Genomic DNA, 20,658 nt, shown 5'->3' with positions numbered 1-20,658 from the left:
GGGAGAAAGCAAACAGGATGCTGCCACACCAACTCCGCAGGAGAGGGACAGCCAGGGAGATCTGGGGAGTGAGGGCTAAGGCAGGTGTGGTGATTGTAGATCTGAGTAGATGCAATACAACTGAGCAAGCACTAGAGGGAGCACTGGAGAGCGATAAATACACCGGGACAGGAAGTGAGGACACACTTCATGGAAGGCAGAACTGGTAGCAGGACACAGACACACAAGCAGGCAGCAATTGAGGTAGCCGTAAATTAAGCTCTGAAGACAGAACAAACTCACAATAAAGCATCTTCTCCAACTTTGAGACTACGAGCTTTATTAAGACACGAGGAACAACACATGGTACCAAGAGTGGCTTCAGACACTTACTACAGGACAACTCAGCTGCAGATACAGAAAGAACAAAATGGCATGGAAATCTCCTACTGGACATTGGACTTGGGAAGACATTGCTTATTTGAGGATGTGGCTTGGAACCCCACCTCAGCTGGACACGACCGACAATGTAAGAAGTGTCTGGAAAATGTTTAAACAAATGTTCGATTTATATATCATAGCTAATGATGCAGCAGTAGCCTCAGACGAAATTAAAATAGCAGTGCTCATCGCAGGACATGAAGCTAGGAAAGTATATAATGGATTTAAATACTCAAAAGATGAAGATAGCAACAACTTACAAACAATACTAAACAAATTTGAAGAGTACTGTAAGGAATTTGAACAGCACGGTATGCTCAGAGGCCAAACTGCATAGAGAATGAGTGATGCAAAACTCAAACAATCACTAAAAGAACAAGAAATCGCCAGTGAAAAGTACAGATCAAAAAGAAGAAATAACTTGAATTTTTCACAAAGCCAAAACGCTGAAATCCAGTCCAGATCGAAAGGAAAAGGTAACTTACAACTTTCAGAAATAAAAAACGCTGAAATCCACGATAAAATGGCGTCCGACCACATTTTACAGTCTCGGGCAGACAAAGAACTAAAATCTGCGTCTGCGCATGCGCAGGAAACAGAAGCCCCGCATGCGCAGTTACAATCACCCGTTTATCGTTCTGCGCATGCGCCAGCCGCGCATGCGCAGTTTAAAAAAGTTTGTGTTGCTGATCGTTATGCGCATGCGCAAGCCGCACATGCGTGGTCTCAAAACGTTTTGGTCGCGGATCGTCATGCGCAAGCCGCGCATGCGCAGCGGACACAAAACCACACAGTAAAGGAAGGCCGATTTGCGCATGCGCAATTCATTCCTACGCATGACGTCACGAGCGTCATGACGTCTGAGCATCCGGACCACGCCTACTTAAAAGGGAAATGCCCGATAATTGAAAACAAGATACTTAAAGCGGTAAAACCAAACTTTCTTGCCTCAGAAGACAAAAAAACGCCTGAACTTAAACCAACAGTTGAAAACAACTCGCACAGCACCCTGAAAAAAGCAGTCGGCACCACCCAAAGTGAAGAGAACAAAAAGAAATCCGAAACAAAAAAAGATGATTTGTTTTTCGAAGAATACTACTCAGACATGGCTGAGTTATTCGGATATGCTGATCACAGCATCAGCGACACGGTCGCAAAGCTCAACAAGAATCTACTCGTGGTAGATGAATCCAACCAAGATGATTTGTTTTTCGAAGAATACTACTCAGACAAGGCTGAGTTATTCGGATATGCTGATCACAGCATCAGCGACACGGTCGCAAAGCTCAACACGAATCTACTCGTGGTAGATGAACCCAACACCATGGTGCAGTGGCAGATCGTCGATACATTGGATGACAGCAATACCCACGACGAAGACGACGCCACACAGAGAGCACAGAAAAACTCCACAGAGAGAGCGATGACAGGCTCCACAGTGAGAGTGATGAAAGACTCCAAAAAGGAAGCAAGCAAACACTCCCTGGCGAACACCATGCATGAACAAGACCATGAAGGTCAACTCGCCGTATCTGAGCAACCGCAAGCAGACTATGAAAGTCTACCAAGCTCAAATAATCAAGAAGACGACAATGTACATATACCCACTGCATGCAAAAACAGTGACAAGGTGATCACACTCGACATACAGGAGGTACAGGATCACAGCGAGACTGACAGTTCTCAGCTTGTCTGTACAGAAGCACAGAATAGGGCCACCCAAGAGTCCAGTGAGACCACATCAACAGAAACCATGCAGATTTTGACTCCAGAAGAGGAGCACCAAGAGTCCTGTGAGACCACATCAACAGAAATCATGAAGATTTTGAATCCGGAAGAGGAGCACCAAGAGTCCAGAGAGACCGCGTCAAATGAAATCGTGAAGAATTTGACTCCAGAAAAGGAGCACCAAGAAAGCAAAGACTCAAATTATCCACACGGGACACTCACTGAGCATAACAAGAAAAACAAAAGCCAAAAGAAGCACAGCAGAAACGAGAACAACAACAGCAAGAACAAAAGCAACATGAAGCGCGACAAGAACAACAAAAATCGCAAGAAGCACTGCAGAAACATGAACAACAACAGCACCAACAAAAACTACAAGCTCAACGACAAAAACTACAAGAAGGGGCAGCACAGTGGCGCAGTGGGTTAGCCCTGCTGCCTCACGGCGCCGAGGTCCCAGGTTAGATCCCGGCTCTGGGTCACTGTCCGTGTGGAGTTTGCACATTCTCCCCGTGTTTGCGTGGGTTTCGCCCCCACAACCCAAAGATGTGCAGGCTAGGTGGATTGGCCATGCTAAATTGCCCCTTAATTGGAAAAAATGAATTGGGCACTCTAAAAAAAATTTTTAAACTACAAGAAGAACAACAAAACCAACAAGAAGCATAACAAAGACAGAAACGACAAAAACAGCAACAAGAACGGCAAATTTATAACAGTGAAGCTGCCTCTGTGAACAATAGCTTGCAAAGTTAGAAGAATGAAGCTGTCTCTGTGAACAGAAGATTGCAAAGTTAGATCAGTCAAACTATCTCTGACAGTTCTCAGCTTGTCTGTACAGAAGCACAGAGTAGGGCCACCCAAGAGTCCAGAGAGACCACGCCAATAGAAACCATCCAGATTTTGACTCCAGAAGAGGAGCACCAAGAGTCCAGTGAGACCACATCAACAGAAACCATGAAGATTTTGACTCCAGAAGAGGAGCGCCAAGAGTCCAGAGAGACCACGTCAATTGAAATCATGAAGGTTTTGACTCCGGTAGAGGAGCACCAATTGTCCAGTGAGACCACATCATCAGAAATCATGAAGATTTTGACTCCGGAAGAGGAGCACCAAGAGTCCAGAGAGACCGCGAATGAAATCGTGAAGAATTTGACTCCAGAAGAGGAGCACCAAGAAAGCAAAGACGACGAATCTAATCCACAACAAATGACTGATGTCACCAGCATCAATGCAACATCAGATCAGTCTCACCATTCTCGAGACGAAACGTTCAATGTAACAGATTCCACAAAGGACACTCGCACCAATAACTGTGACAATGACTCAAATTATCCACACGGGACACTCATTGAGCATAACAAGAAAAACAAAAGCCAAAAGAAGCACAGCAGAAACGAGAACAACAACAGCAAGAACATAAGAAACATGAAGCGTGATAAGAACAACAAAAATCGCAAGAAGCACTGCAGAAACAAGAACAACAGCACCAACAACAACTACAAGCACAACGACAAAAACTACAAGAAGAACAACAGAACCAACAGGAAGCATAACAAAGATAGCGACAACAACAAAGACAGAAACGACAAAAACAGCAACAAGAACGGCAACGAAAACGACAAAGACAGGAACGACAGAAACAACAGCAATGAAACAACGACTTGTACAAAATGGTACAACTCTGCACATGAAGGACAATGCCACAGCACACTGCAAAACAATGACAAGACTACAAACATGCCATGGGATGACAACGAATCGCACAAACTCACATCTGCTCCAGAACAAGCAAGCACACCAGCTTTCAAGGCAGATGACATAATAAATCGATACCACAAGCACAGAAAAAAGTCCATGTCAGTCAACATCAGTGGTTCGACCATGCAAACACCTCGGGATGACGCATTGGTTACTTAAAATAACAAGAACACCGACAACATTCACCACGTCAACAACAACAAAAGAAAAAACTCAGTGAACAAATTCATCAAGTTTGGACAATGTTTTTATTCAGAGTGGACTCATAAATATAAATTGGCTTTGTAAAATATGCACTAGCACCATCACTTGTATGGATACACATATCATAAGTAACTGTTTTGTACAATTTTCTTTAACGATGTACAGAAAATATGTAAAGAAAAAAGGGGGATGTGGTGATTGTAGATCTAAGTAGATGCAATACAACTGAGCAAGCACTAGAGGGAGCACGGGAGAGCTATAAATACACCGGGACAGGAAGTGAGGACACACTTCACGGAAGGCAGAACTGGTAGCAGGACACAGATACACAAGCAGGCAGCAATTGAGGCAGCCGTAAGTTAAGCTCTGAAGACAGAACAAACTCACAATAAAGCATCTTCTCCAACTTTGAGACTACGAGCTTTATTAAGACACGACGAACAACACAGCAGGAAGCCCAGAGAAGATTAACAAAATCTTCAAGGAGTTTTATTGTAAACTGTACGAGTCAGAGCCCCCGGTGGGGGGGCAGGGATGAAGCAATTTCTGGACCAATTGAGGTTCCCAAGGGTGGACGAAGAGCTGGTGGAAGGACTAGGGGCCCGATTGAGTTGGAGTAGATAGTTAAGGGCCTAGAAAGTATGCAGTTGGGCAAGGCCCCGGGTCCGGATGGCTTCCCTGTAGAATTCTACAAGAAATGCTCGGAGCTGCTGAGCCCACTCCTGCTAAGAACCTTTAACGAGGCAAAGGAGAGAGGAACCCTCCCCCCGACAATGTTGCAGGCTTTGATCTCGCTCATTTTGAAGAGGGAGAAGGATCCGCTTCAATGTGGGTCCTGCAGACCGATATTGCTCCTGAACGTGGATGCCAAACTGCTGGCTAAAATTCTGGCTACTAGAATAGAGGACTGTGTCATAGAACAGTACAGCACAGAACAGGCCCTTTGGCCCTCGATGTTGTGCCGAGCAATGATCACCCTACTCAAACCCACGTATCCACCCTATACCCGTAACCCAACAACCCCCCCCTTAACCTTACTTTTTAGGACACTACGGGCAATTTATCATGGCCAATTCACCTAACCCGCACATCTTTGGACTGTGGGAGGAAACCGGAGCACCCGGAGGAAACCCACGCACACACGGGGAGGACGTGCAGACTCCGCACAGACAGTGACCCACCGGGAATCGAACCTGGGACCCTGGAGCTGTGAAGCATTGATGCTAACCACCATGCTACCGTGCTGCCCACGGTATCCTGGGAGTGATTGATGAGGATCAGACAGGTTTTGTCAAGGGCAGGCAATTGAACACAAATGTGAGGAGGCTCCGAAACATTATCATGATGCCCTCAGAAGGAGGGGATGCAGAAGTAGTGCCTGCAATGGATGCAGAGAAAGCCATTGACCAGGTGGAATGGGAGTACCTGTGGTAAGCGTTAGGTAGGTTTGGATTTGGTGAGGGATTCATAGGGTGGGTCAAGCTACTGTATCAGGCCCCCGTAGCAAGTGTGTCCACGAACCGGCTGAGGTCGGAGTATTTTAGGCTGCCCCGAGGGACGCTACTATTTGCCCTGGCAATTGAGCCGTTGGCCATAGCGCTGAGGACTTCAAGAAACTGGAGTGGGATGGTCGGGGGAGGGAAGGAGCACTGGGTTTCACTCTATGCAGACGACCTGCTATTGTATATCTCGGACTCGATAGAGGGGATGGGGGAGGTCATGCGGATCCTAAGGGACTTTGGGAGCTTCTCGGGATACAAGTTGAACGTGGGGAAAAGTCAGCTGTAATCCACGCTAGGGGTCAGGAGGAGAGACTGAGAGAGCTCCTGCTCAAGATGGTGGAGAGGAGCTTTCGTTACCTAGGTATACAGGTGGCTAGGAACTGGGATGCCCTACACAGGCTCAATCTATCTCGGCTTGTGGAGCAGATGGAGGGAGACTTTAAAAGGTGGGACATGCTCCCGCTTTCCCTGGCGGGAAGGATGCAGGCAGTGAAAATGACGGTCCTCCCCAGATTCCTGTTTGTTTTCCAGTGCCTTCCCATTTTCATCCCCAGATCCTTCTTCAAGCGGGTGAACAGGATTATCACGGGATTTGTGTGGGCAAACAAGACCCCGCGAGTTAAAAGACTTTTTGGAGCGTAGTCGGGTGGGAGGGGAGGGTTGGCGCTTCCGAACTTCTGTAGCTACTAATGGGCGGCTAATGTGGCCATGATTAGGAAGTGGTTAATGGAGGAGGGGTCGGCGTGGAGGCGGCGTCATGCAAAGGCACTAGCCTAGGGGCACTAGTAATGGCACCGCTGCCGTTCTTGCCGGCACGATACACCACAGGCCCGGTGGTGATGGCGGCGCTGAGGGTGTGTGGATAGTGGAGAAGGCACAGGAAGGAGGAGCGGGCCTCAGTTTGGACCCCGATACGAAACAATCATAGATTTGTTCCGGGCAAGATAGATGGGGGGTTTCAAAGCTGGCACAGGGCAGGCATTAGAAGGATGGGGGACCTATTCATAGATGGGACTTTCCCTAGCTTGAAGGCGCTGGAGGAGAAATTCAGCCTGCCCCCTGGAAACGCCTTCAGATTCCTCCAAGTCCGCGACTTTGTCAAAAAACAGGTGGGGACATTTCTGTTGCTACCCCCTCGTAGGATACAGGACAGAGTGGTGCCTGGCGTCTGGGTAGGAGAGGAGAAGGTGTCGGACATCTACCAAGAACTGCAGGAGACAGAGGAAGCCCCAGTGGAGGAACTGAAGAGCAAGTGGGAGGAGGAGCTGGGTGAGGAGCTAGATGAGGGCCTGTGGCTGATGCCCTAGGCAGGGTAAATTCCTCCTCATCATGTGCCAGGCTCAGCTTCATTCAGTTTAAGGTGGTACATCGGGCACACATGATGACGGCGAGGATGAGTACGTTTTTCGGGGTGGAGGACAGCTGTGCAAGATGTTCAGGGAGTCCAGCGAACCATGTCCATATGTTCTGGGCATGCCCAGCGCTTAAAGAATTCTGGCAGGGCTTTGCGAGGGCTATGTCCAGGAGTTTGGACACGTGGGTGAAGCCGAGCCCAACAACAGCGATCTTTGGGGTGTCAGAGGATCCGGGAGTGCAGGAAGCGAAAGAGGCCAAGGTTTTGGCCTTTGCCTCCCTGGTAGCCCGGAGACGAATCTTGTTAATGTGGAGGGACTCGAAACCCCCGAGTGTGGAGACCTGGGTTAGTGACATGGCTGGGTTCCTCAGCCTGGAGCGAATAAAGTTTGCCTTGAGAGGGTCCTTGCTGGGGTTCTCCCGGCGGTGGCAACCGTTCCTTGACTTTCTAGGAGAGCAGTAAAGTGTCAGCAGCAACAGCAACTTGAAGGGGGTGGGGGGGGGGGGGGGAAGGGAGGAGGGCTTAGGTGAGGTACTGTTTATTTAATGTATATTCTCTGTTTGTATAATGATAACAGCCACCTAGTTTTGTTAAATATTTTCCTTCTATTTTTCTGTTATTGGTTATGTAAAAATTCTGTTTGAAAAAAGCTTTAATAAAGACAAATTTTTTAAAAACATCTCTGGGGACTGTTTATGTGTGTTTCCAAAGAGAGAAGTGAAACAGCTTTTTGCGAGATGACCTCATGCCATGTCTACTAATTCCATAAGAGCTCTATAATATTCTGGAAAAAAAAAACATTACTTACACAACTGAGTATCCACAGGGGTAGAGAATTCCAAATATTTACAAAGTTCTGAGTGAAGAAATCTCTCCTCACCTCAGTCCCAAATGACCAACCCGTTATCCTAAGACCATGACCACTGGCTCTGGCTCTCCAGCCAGGCAAAACAGCCTCTCAGCATCTACCCTGTCACACCCTCTAAGAATCTTACATGTTTCGGTAAAATTGCCTCTGATTCTTCTAAACCCTAGAGACTATAGGCCCATTCTACTCCACCTGACCTCAAGAGACAGTAATTCATCCAGGGATCAACTGAACAATTATCTGTGCACAACCCCCAGCCAGGCAAGCATATCCTTCTTTAGGTACAGAGACCAAACTGTACACTTACTTAAATGTTGTTACTAGAATTTTGATTCTCACAAGAATGGGCATGCAATTTTTTTGTATGATGTCCATTTGAACTGAAAAAAAATCAATAACATAATTATAGATTTTTTTCTATCACTAAACATGCCTTCTAACATGTCTTGAATAACCATGTTCTTTCAACTTTGAACCATGGACTAGTGACATGTCTTCGTGTTAGGGCGGAACCTCCCAGAAATTAACCTCATGTTGATTTCTGTGTTTCTTGTTTTGCCTCTGCTGGAAGTTAGCATTATTAACGACAGGGGAGGACCAAATGAATAGGGTGAGCATCAAGGGAATTAAACTCTTTCTTATTTTTCTTTTTGTTTATATGCCACTGGTGATGGCAGTGAAGGAGCACTCTTAAAACAAACATATTGTCAAATCCTTTTACCTGCAGTTTATGGGAGCAATATGCTGAATAAGCTGAATCACAGTGAAGTTTATAGCAACTGTTACCATGTTTGCATGTCAGTTGTGACTTACATTAATCATTCTCCGTAACTTAAATTACAGCCTAGAATGGTGAATATCTTGCCCAATATGCTCAAACTTACTTATTTACTATACTCTGAGTCCTCCAAAGCATGTGTTGATGCTCTCTACAGTTCCAGCCATCCAAGATCTGCAAAGTCCATTTTGGGAGATGGACAATGTTGGAACTCTTTTCACTTAAAACACACAATGCTTACACTTGGTATTTTTCCTTCCATCCTGAGTCTCCGTTCATTGGCTTCAAACACCTCCTGTTTCCGAGTCCCCAAGCAAGATTACCCTGCCCCTATCTCACCAGCTTGCAGCTCTGTCGTAACAGCACCAACCTAAGAGCCATTCGGCACGGCTCCTGCCTGGTGTCCGAAGTTATGCTACCTCTTGCCTGATCACATTTGCCAACTTTCCCTGTACAAGTCCGGGAATTAATGTTATTTAAAGTTTTGTTATCCTTCTGACGTACTTAATCAGGAGAAATTCACACTTAATTTTTTTAAATTGTACATTCCTAATGGAGGGCCTCTCTTGGAATCACTCATGAGAACTTCAAGGTCGCATTTTATTGGAAAATAGGGACACTAGTAGGCCATTCAACCCCTTCAGCCTGTTCCACCATCCAGTTACATTGTGGCATGTGCTATGAACATGCCCTTACTTGAGAAAGTCCAGGCCCTTACTTGAGAAAGTCAAACTGCAATGGGAGGCAACTGGGCCTCTAATTGACTTCATTTGAGTCAAGCACCAGGAGAGTTACTTAAAAGAGGCAGGTAAGTCGGTTAATATTGGAGTACTTAATTGGCTTTAAGGACTATGAGATGTCCTGAGGCTGTGAAAGGGAGCATATGAATACAAGTATTTTTTTAACTGTACCACTCTGGTTGCCTTTTTCTCTGATTTTCCTCCTTTCCCTCTCAAAGGAGAAGGACCTCAGCTGTCTTCAGCTCTGTCCCCTGGTGACAGTGTGTATGGAAAATCTTGGGGGCTTACGCATTCATTTCTTAACTATAGACACCTATTTTCTCGTGTGATTGACTTTTGCTGTGGCAGAAACATCATTAGTGATTTTTATGGTTGATAATAACATCACATTAGAGTGTGATGTGGATTTAAAACAAAACAATGACTGCTTAAAATCTGAAATAAAATCATAAATTGCGAGGAATACACAGTCGCTCCATTGGTATCTTTAAGAAAAAATGTGTAGGTTAATTGTCTAGGTTCATTAGAACCGCCACGATCAATAGCAGAGTCCATTGAGAGGATTGACCAAAATACAGGTGTAGTAAGAATTCCTGTAGAGATCAGGAATGTAAATATGATACAAAACCACAGCCAAAAGTGTTTTCTTCTTTATTCTTTCATGGGATGTGGGGAATACATGGCCAGAATTTGTTGCCCTGTCCTCAATTATCCATTTCAGTGTACAGTTAAGAGTCAACCACCATGCTGTGAATCTAGAGTCACATGTCGGTCAGACCAGTTAAGGACTGTCATGTTCTGTGGACTGGCTGGAGTGAATGAACTACAGAACATGTAGTTTAAATAATGTATTATGAAACAACTGTGATAAGATAACTAGGATAAATAAAATGATAAACTACAAACACTAATTAACTATTGTAGAATTCCTGCAAAATCCGTCTATCCTCCAACACGATCTACTCCCAACTCCTCAGCCACAGGGTTATGTGGTGGGTTTACACTCTCACCTAGTGGTCGGAGGTGGTGCATAACATTATGTACAAACCTACTTTATGTATATCATCACAAGGACAACATATTTCCTTCCCTAAAGGACATTAGGATAGGTTTTTATAACAATCAACACAGTCACCATTTCTGAGATCAGCTTTCAATTCTAGATTTTGTTAACTGGTTTTAAATTCCACCTGCTGGTGTGGTAGGATTTGAATCCAGGTCCTCAGAGTATCATCCGGGGATGCTAGTGCAGTGACACTGCCTCCCCCAGTTTAATGGCATATAAGTAAAAACAGGTGTAAATCCACAGTTTGAAATGCAAAGGTAATTTTGGACAGCTGTCTACATTAGAAAAAAAATTCAATGCAGCATTTTTTAAACAATGTTGAAGATTACAGTGGGCTTTCAAGAAAATTTGACAGTGCCTGTACCTGTTCCTTTCAGATGTTTCACACGACAATGATGCTGAAAACACCCCAGTGATTGAAGATATAATAAAAATTGTGGGATCTGCCAAAAATTACGGGCCCACACATGATGAGCTGAAAGAGTTGCAGCGCAGAGAGGCAGATGAGCGCCTGGCCAAAGAGACAGCTGAACTTGCAGAGCGGGAACGCAGGGAGGCAGAAGAAGCTGCAGAAAAAGTAGCACGCTGGGAGGAGTGGGTAAGTGAGGGAAACATGCTTGAAGGTGGAACATTCTGTCGGTTTAGGGTAGGATGAGGCACCTGCGTAGTCCATGATTTTCATTAAACTGATCACTCGGCTCCACAATTTCCCATCTGATCACGATCATATGATTTTCTTTCCTTACCATTTTGCTTTCCTCCCACCATGAATGTGAACTGATAACTTGTAGCGCAATCCCTTTACTAAAGCACAGAAATTCTCAGCAGATCCATGTCTTCTGATATTTTCAACAGAATTAGTTACACCGATGTTACGACTGGTGAGGACATGTCAGGAATCGGACTTTCTTTCCCAAACCTTGACTGATCATAACAAGGTTTTTCGTAAGTTATAGGGATGACGGTATTCCCGTACCAGCCTCCAATTCCCGTACCAGCCTCCACGAACAGGCGCTGGAATGTGGCGACTTAGAGCTTTTCACAGTAACTTCATTGAAGCCTACTCGTGACAATAAGCGATTTTCATTTCATTTCTAGGGGCTGGTTTAGCTCACTTGCCTAAATCGCTGGCTTCTAAAGCAGACCAAGCAGGCCAGCAGCATGGTTCGATTCCCGTACCAGCCTCCCCGGACAGGCGCCGGAATGTGGCGACTAGGGGCTTTTCACAGTAACTTCATTGAAGCCTACTTGTGACAATAAGCGATTTTCATTTCATTTTCATTTATTTAGTGTCTCTACTTAACCATTTATGTACTGATTGCAACAACTCATCCCAACAGGCTTTCTTGAGTTTAAACACAAAGGGGTTGGTTATTTATTGTGCTTAAACTCCATCCAGGTTAAATTATAAATATATTTCAAACAGTAAACACACGTCCCAACCTTCGCAACACACACACTCAAAAGCATGCAAATTTAGAAGTCATATGTTTCAATAGTAAGATGCAAAAAAAGTAGAGAATTCACTGTTTCTGTTTATGTGTCTTTCACTGGTATTCCTGGCTGAGGCAGATTTTATTTCCACAGTGGCATTGAAGTTCCAATAGGGTTGAGACCGATGTAAACTGCAATTTCTGGAGACAGTCTCTTTTAAACCATAATCCATCTTTTCCAAAAAGTTGATACTAATGTATCTAAGGTTCCTTTTGATTGAAATTCTCTGTCTCTGTGATGGATTGCAAAATGTAACAGAGGTAGTGCTGCTAACCTGAGAACAGGGGCGAGAGAGAGATCTTCCGACCTCATTACACTCGTGCTCATGGGTAACGAGACCGGTGAATAGCGGGAAAAGCCAAAAACGGGAACCGTGCCAGGTGCCAAACAGCTTGCGATGCAACCGGCCTGCTTCCATAAGTGAAATCGAATCTTGCCATGGTGTGGCAAGAAACCAATTATCACCACTCAAGACCCATTTCCGTACAATTAACGAGAGCTACCCCATATCCAATGGCCTCTTGCCATTCAGCGGCCTCCCCAGCAAGTGCTCACGCTGGCGCCAATTAGCACTCCTTTTGAAAAATGTAAACTGGACGGAAGGGCTTCCGTGGGGAGCCGAGGAGGGGAGTATCAATCTTTGCTCACAGGCAAAGAGACTGGGGGCGCTGGGCTTGCCAACCTAATGCTCGGCAGGGGATGGGGTACCTTCCTTGGGTGGGTCGCCATGGGAGGGGGGGAAATTGCTCACGGTACCACCATGCCAACCCCTGGATCCCAACACCATTCTGGGAAACCCTTGTTCATGCCTGTCTGCCACACCGATCACCCATAACCCCAACTGACTGCTAAGGCTGCGCGGCAGAAGGTTATCGCTAATAGGGAATTGGCAATCGTGGTTAAGTGAGCACTTGACACATGCCAAATGGATTCCCATGGGTAGGCCCCCATTGCCCCTGCATCATTGGGCTCTGCCAATCCTGTTGGCTCCCCATAGTCCACACCATTGTGTCAATGCCCTCGGCGATGCTCCTCAGTGACAGGGACACATCCCCCAGTGACTGGGCTATGCTCCGCAGTGCCTCAGCCATGCCCGCCTGCAACTGGAACAAGCTCCGCAGCATCTTGACCATTCCCATCAGAGGAGGACATGTCCCGCAGAACCTCATCAAGGTGGGCCTGGTACTGGATGACATCTCCCAGTGACGCAGAGCGGCACGGCCAGTAGATCCCGCGTCCGAGATCTACCCGACTCGACATGCTTCATGAGACCTAATGCAATTTTGTGAGATGTCGTAATGTGAATCCGCCCATTGTGTCCGGGATCACTTTCTGGCAAATCTGCGTATTATTTTGTTTTAATTTAAAGTACCCCAATTCTTTTTTATTTCAATTAAGGGGCAATTTAGCATGGCCAATCCACTTACCCTGCACATCTTTGGGTTGTGAGGGTGAGACCCACGCAGAATGTGAAAACTCCACACGAACAGCGACCTGGGGCCGAGATCGAACCCGGTTCCTTGGCACCGTGAGACAGCAGTGCTAACACCGCACCACCAGGCCGCCCTAAATCTGCATATTAGAGTGAGACAGCTAGTCTCACTCTAATATGCATTCCCGAGATCTAACCAAGGCATGGTATCTAACCCCCTCGCCTTGGGAGGAGCGCTGTTAGGTGCTGGTCTCCACAAATGGGGATCCAATGGAATGGCACTTGTGGGGGTCTCCCAGGGGATCAGAAGCCCCCACATGCTTGCCCTCTAGGCAGGATGGTGCTCTGGTACTGCTGGTTCCACCACCAGCCTGGCACTCTGGTAGTGCCATCTGGGTGCCAGCCTAACACTGCCAAGGTGCCACGCTGGCATTTTATTGCACGATGGGGATGCCCTGTGTGGATGTGGGGGGTCCGAGGATCTCCTTATAGGTTAGTTGTTTTTTTTGGGGGGTGGAGATTGGGAGTCACATCAGGGTGTCGAGAGAAAATGGCATCCCAATATCTCTCTGCACTGTGGCGTTCTGGCAAGCAGAGCTCCTCAGTGCACAAAACAGGCCTAGGCCGTGCATTCCCCGCTGAACACCCCGATCTACCCGAATGGTCTTTTGATAGTGTGGTGTTTCTTGGCGCTCCAAGTGCCTCCTTCTGCACTACAGGGATTATATGGAACTGATTAACGATTGATATTACACATACACATGTCGCATCATGACATTGGGTACAATTTCTCTCTCAAGTCTTTATGTACACCTAGCAGTTTGAAATCATTGTGGACTGTCCTTGACACAATTCTCTCTGTCATCAGGTGTATCTATTCCACCTAATGTTTAATTAAACAAATATTTTGGTCCTTAGAATCATATTAGTTAATAACATCATAAATAATTGGAAACCACTGCAGCCTCCAGCGCTGAGGACCCGGGTTCGAATCGTGGCCCTGGGTCACTGTCCGTGTGGAGTTTGCACATTCTCCCAGTGTCTGCATAGGTTTCACCCCCACAACCCAAAGATTTGTAGGTTAGGTGGATTGGTCACACTAAACTACCTCTTAATTGTGAAAAAAAATAATTGGGTACTCTAAATTTATTAATGAATAAATAATTGGTAACCTTCAAATTACCAAGTCAATTACATCTGCTGGTTCAATTCCATAATTTAATGGCATTTTTCTTTTGCAAATACTACTTTGAAAAGCTTAGCTCAATCTTCATTATCATCTTCATGAAAATGCTAGAGTTTAAATATTATTTGTTTTCTCCTGTATTCTTCATCCTGTAATAAATACCATACACATTACCGCATTACTATCCCCAACATGAGCTAATATGGGTATTATTAACGTCAGCGTTTCACAATCAAATATAAACTTATGGATATTTGCATTTGTCAACAAATTGTACTGATGATGGAAGAATGTCACAATCCATCTGTGCTCTTTACAAATGCTGATGCCATGTATTTTCAGCAATTTTGTTCTTATTTTGATTTTGATTTTTGCTTTCTATTTCACAAATTATTTTCTTGCTTTCTGAGGAAATGTAGCTGTATTAGGAATTTTAATTAGATTTGATGTTTTTATATTTGCAATGCATAATAAAACACAAATACTGCATCCTTCATGCTTGAATGAAATCTGGATGTCGTAAATATTAGCGATTTCAGAAGCTTTATTTTCATAGCCATAAGCTTTTTCCCTTGTAAATCTTATTGTTTTGCATTTCTGTAGATTTCTGTCATATTCAATTTGCCCATCCCTTGATAGAAACATATGAACATAGAAACTAAGAGCAGCAGTGACATTCTCTGACATTCAACCAGATTATGGCTGGTCTTCTATCACAACACTATTTTTCAACACCACCCCCGTATCCCTTGACATCATTAATAACTAAAAATCTATGATCTCTGTCTTTAACATACTCAATGATTAAGTTTCCACATCCGTCTGGAGTAGAAAATTCCAAAGATTTAACACCCTCAGTAAAGAAATTCTTCAACCCTGTCCTAATTGGCCAACCCCTTATTCTGAGACTGAGCTCCCCCTGGTTCTAGACCTCCCAGCCAGGAGATACATCTTTCCTGCATCAACCTTGTGATACCCTGTAAGAATTTTACACATTTCAATTAGATCATCTCTTATGCTTCTAAATGCTATACAAGCCCAGTCTCTCCTTGTAGGAAATCCTGCCATCCCAGGATTCAGTCAGGTGAACATTCATAGCACTCCCTTTATGGCATGTATATCATTCCTTAGGTAAGGAGACCAAAACTATATATAATACTCCAGGTGTGATCTTGCCAAGACTCCATACAATTGCAGTAAAGCATCTCTACTCCATACTCAAATCCTCTTGCATTCAAAGCCAACATATAATTTACCTTCCTTATTGCTTGCTGCACCTCCATGCTAACTTTCAGAAACTAATGAACAAGGACACCAAGATTCCTTTGGACATCAACATTTCCCAATCTCTCACTATTAAAAAAACTCTGCATTTCTTACCAAAGTGGATGACTTCAAATTTGTTTGCATTACATTCCATCTAACACTTTCTTGTTCACTCACTTAGCCTGTCTAAATCCCATTGAAGTCTCTTTGCATCCTCCTCACAACTCACATTCCTAATGAAATCAGCAAATTTGGAAATGTTACATTTGGTCCACACATCCAAAACATTGATATAGATTATGAATAGCTGGTGCTCAAGCACAGACATAAGTAGCAGCCGACTAATCATTGCCTGCCAAATTGAGAATGACCAATTTATTCCTACTCCCTGTTTTCTATCCATCAACCAAGTCTCAATTCTTGACAGTAAATAACCTCCAAAACCCTGTGCTCTAATTTTGTTTGCTAACCTCTAGCTTGGGACCTTATCAAAAACCTTCTGAAAATCCAAATACACCACATCCACTGGTTCCACCGTATCTATTCTGCTTGTTACATCTTTAAAACATGCAACAGCTTTGTCAAAAATGCCTTTTGTAAATACATGTAGACTTTGCCCATTCCTATCATTATTTTCTAGGAGTTCTTTTATCACACCCTTTATTATAGATTCACCCAAAAAATGATCAAGTGGCATTGTGGACGAGTTTGAAGTTTGTTGGGGTGTTTCCTGTCAATTTTTTGGGTGAGATCGAGAAATGGATTCACCCACATTTAGTAATTTTTTGGGGGCCTCGGTAGTTTCCTCCCAGTCTAGCCCACACTTTTCCAGCAGTGGGGAGCTGAGCTCGTCGGCAAGACCGGCTCCTCAGAGATCGGGGTACCCAGAGGTGGGGACTCTGGAGCGAAGCACTGAGCAGGGCAAACTCAACCCCCTCCTGTACAAGACTAAGCCTAATGCAGCTCAAAGTGGTGCACAGAGCGTGCCTGACCAGAACCCGAATGAGCAGGTTCTTTTCGGAGGTGGAGGACAAATGTGAGCGGTGCCAGAGGGCCTGGCCAACCACACCAACATGTTTTGGGCTTGTCCCAAACTTGCTGAGTTTTGGAAAGCCTTCTCCGAGGCAATGTCCAAGTTTGTGGGGGTGAGGATGAAGCCATGCCCAATAGTGGCAATCTCGGGGTATCGGAGCAGCCAGAGCTACATATGGGGAAGGGGGCTAACGCCCTTGCTTTCATTCCCTAATAGCACGCCGGAGAATCCTACTCGGCTGGCGATCGGCAGCACCACCCACGGCTGTAGACTGGCTCGCTGACCTCTCGGAATTCCTCCACCTGGAGAAGATTAAGATGTGAGGGTCGGAGGAAGGCTTCCTGGATACTTGGGGGCAGTTTGTCGGCCTGTTCCAAAACTCGTTCAAGGCCAGGAACGAGGAGTAAGCTATGAATAAAAAAAACAAGATAGATGAGGAACCAAAGGACTGCGCAACCCGGGGTTGGGGGGGTGGTGGGGATTGGGTGGGAGGCAGAAGTAAGGTGGGGAAACCACAAGAGAAGAGGAGGGGTGCTGAAGCCAAAGGGGGGGATGGGGGGGGGGGGAAGGGGGAGGAACTATAGACCGATCCAGAGGGCAACAAAATGTACATAGAGTCAGTTAAATGATGGACAACATAAACCTCTCTACAATAAAGTAAATTAGCGCGGGCAAGAAAAATTAAATGTCTTTACACAACAATTGTTTATAAATATGAGAAATGCCAATAAAAAGATTTCCAAAAGAAAAAAGAGGTCGGGGCACTGCTGTCTCATGATGTTGAGAAACTGGGTTCAATCCTGGCCCCGGGTCACTAGCAATGTGGAGTTTGCACATTATCCCCATATCTGCGTGGGTCTCACCCTCACAACTCAAAGATATGTAGGTTAGATGGGTTGGCCACACTAAATTGGCCTTTAATTGGAAAAAAAAGAATTGGTTACTCTAAATTTTAAAAATATATATAATGAAATATAAAGCAAATATAACTGGGTAACTATTATCTAATTCCTAATCCCCTACTTTAACTTGCCCCCACCCTCTACACAGACAAAGATAGACAAACACAGAGGGGAGAAGAGGGATGAAAATATTAAGTAAAATAAAAGATAAGCGAGATTTTGCTTTCCAGTCTGTGATGTATTTCACTGTAGATTCACTCATCTGTCTGCAGTTTCGGAAATACAGCATTTCTTTCCGGAAAAAACACGAGAGAGAGAGAGAGCAGGTCCTTTCCCGTGAGTGTCCAGGGACCCAACACTGCTTTCCTTGAGTCTCTGAAAATCATCCTACTCAAGTAGGACCCAATCACCACCAGTTACCGGGCAGAATATAGCCTTTTGGCCAATTCATTGGCCACTAGCCAAACAGTCTAACCAAGTCCCACCTCGTCTCTCGGGTGCCACAAAGTCTCAGTTCTGTTGTCGAAGAATAACACCACATACTACGTTGCAACTTTTTGAATTCATCATTTTCTCTGCTGCATAACGTAAAGGGACATGTCCATTAAGCATTCATGGATCAAAAATGACAACGGCAAAAAATAAAGAAAGGGAAATAAGGGAATAATCAGGAAGGACCCTTATAATCAATGTGTGTTTATAGCTAAGAAATAAGAGCAAGAATAGATCTTTTGGCTCTTTGAGCCTACTCCGCCATTATGATCATGGTTGATCTTCAAACTCAACTCCACCTTCCAACACTATCCCCATATCCCTTACCTTGTCTTTCTGTCAGCTGAAAAGTTATTGTCTGTACTTTGTTTATGCAGAACACACGCCTGGAGGAGGTAAAAAGACAAGAACAGGAATTTCTTGAAACTCATTCGATTCCACTACGAAATTATTTAATGCAGAACGTCATGCCTACACTGACCAAGGGGCTGATTGAGTGCTGCAAGATCAGACCCAATGACCCAGTGGATTTTCTGGTAAGGAAAATAAAATATTGATCCCCCCCCCCCCCAACCTTTTTTAAATTATCCTCCTTCCATTGAACACAAACCAATAGTGACTCATTGCATTTATGGTACTCGGTAATGTTACCAGGCCAGTATCATTGTGAGGGGTGAAATATCCAGTTTTCTATCCCAATCGGCAGGCCAGGGAAACCTTCCACCACTATAACTGGCTAAATAGACGTTAAAAGAAATAAGAGCTGTGAAACAAGTATTTCGATATGTTTGATTTAGTGGCAACACCTTTATTCCCATAGTACAGTGATACATTCACATTAAAGCAACTTTAGCCCTTTCTGCTTAAGAGGGTTCACAGATATCAGCAGTACTCTGTTGATTTCTAACAGAAAAAATATAAGCACTTTGTGTACTTGTCCATTAAATATAATGAATGCTCGATATTTCAGAAACTACATTGGAATCACTGGATAACAAGCAATGGTATCAGGTAATATCCCCCATCCATAGCCCTGCCTGTGCCTACCTTCACCCCACTTTTAAAACAAATAGTAGTTTCTCTGCTGCAATCTGCGCCCCCAGCACCCCCCCCCCCCCCCCCCCCCCCCCACCCCCGCTCTCCAACTCCAAGCATCATCCATTCCCACCACAGGTGAGATCAGGCTGATACAAAATCAATGACAACTAAAGTGAGGTTGTAGTACAACTGAAGGCTTTAATAAGCTAGATGTTTCCCCCAGCAGCTCAGGTACAGAAAGGAAGCTGCTGGGGCGGCACGGGCTCGACCAATGCATACATTATCTACCAATGGTGTTCCAGCATTACTAGGTACCGTAATACCTCTACACAGACTACCACACAGGCAATGCAGCAAATTCACAAATCTGCAGTTTTTAAAGATCACATAGCTGGAATGTCCATTTATTTTACCTGTTCTTCCTGTGACAGAATGTAAAAATATGAAGGTATACACAAACATAAAAGTATATAGCTGGCTCCTCCTTTAACGTTAAGGTTTCTAATAAATGTTTTCCGAAACAAATGATCAGATGATCGTATATCAAGAAAAGATTTACCATGTCCCATTTCAATTACACCTCCCTTAAATACTCCCTGTATATGTTAATTCCCACTACCCTTATCCAGAACTGGTCAACCATACTAATATGTGCCATGTGTTTATTTTCAAGGCTGAGTACCTGTTCAAGAATAATCCACAAATTGAATGAAGAGAAAAAAGAAGTTAATTTGCTTCCAGCAATCAAATAAATGTTAAAATCAGTTCTGATAAAATGCCAATGATTAGGACGGGGTATTTTTAAATTGTATATTAACAAAAGAAGTTGTCGTGGAAATGTAATTTGTGGTTTTAAAATAAATCCTGCTTATACATTTGACTAGAGACACACATTCATTTGTACTTTTTTTTTAAAATTAGTGTACTCAATTCATTTTCTCCAATTAAGGGGCAATTTAGCATGACCAATCCACCTACCCTGCACATCTTTGGGCTGTAGGGGTGAAACCCTCGCAAACACGGGGAGAATGTGCAAACTCCACACGGACAGTGACCCGGGAGCAGGATCGAACTTGTGACCTCGGCGCCATGAGGCAGCAGTGCTAACCACTGCGCCGCCGTGCTGCCCTTTTCATTTGTACTCTTACAGTGCAACACCTTTGTATTATTCTGACTTTAGAAAGAAATTCTATTCCTCCATTGGCCATTTGGTTAATCTGTAGGCTATGATTAAGATGAACAAAGATCAAATGTGAGCAATGATATGCTTTTTCAGCCGGGTTGAGAAAGAAATATGGAAAATAGGAGCTGGAGGAGGTCATTCGGTCCTTCGATCTGCTCCGACATTGGTTATGATCATGGTTGATCATCCGACTCAGTAACCTGTTCTCGCTTTA

At 44.5% G+C, this 20,658-nt stretch overlaps 1 protein-coding gene across 2 annotated transcripts in view; it reads left to right on the top strand.

The window, feature by feature from the left end:
* Positions 1-20,146, top strand: part of ak7b (adenylate kinase 7b) — a 118,992-nt gene extending 98,846 nt beyond the window's left edge. For both annotated transcript variants that reach the window (XM_038773913.1, XM_038773908.1), the window contains exons 16-18: positions 10,796-11,016; positions 18,601-18,759; positions 19,935-20,146. In XM_038773913.1, the coding sequence (XP_038629841.1) occupies positions 10,796-11,016; positions 18,601-18,759; positions 19,935-19,973 (419 nt within the window). In that variant the 3' untranslated portion in view covers positions 19,974-20,146. The remainder of the gene's footprint in view (positions 1-10,795; positions 11,017-18,600; positions 18,760-19,934) is intronic.
* The last annotated feature ends 512 nt before the right edge of the window (positions 20,147-20,658 follow it).

The sequence above is a fragment of the Scyliorhinus canicula genome, chromosome 2 (assembly GCF_902713615.1).
Source record: "Scyliorhinus canicula chromosome 2, sScyCan1.1, whole genome shotgun sequence".
NCBI lineage: Eukaryota > Metazoa > Chordata > Chondrichthyes > Carcharhiniformes > Scyliorhinidae > Scyliorhinus > Scyliorhinus canicula.
This window is presented reverse-complemented; position numbering and strand designations above follow the sequence as displayed.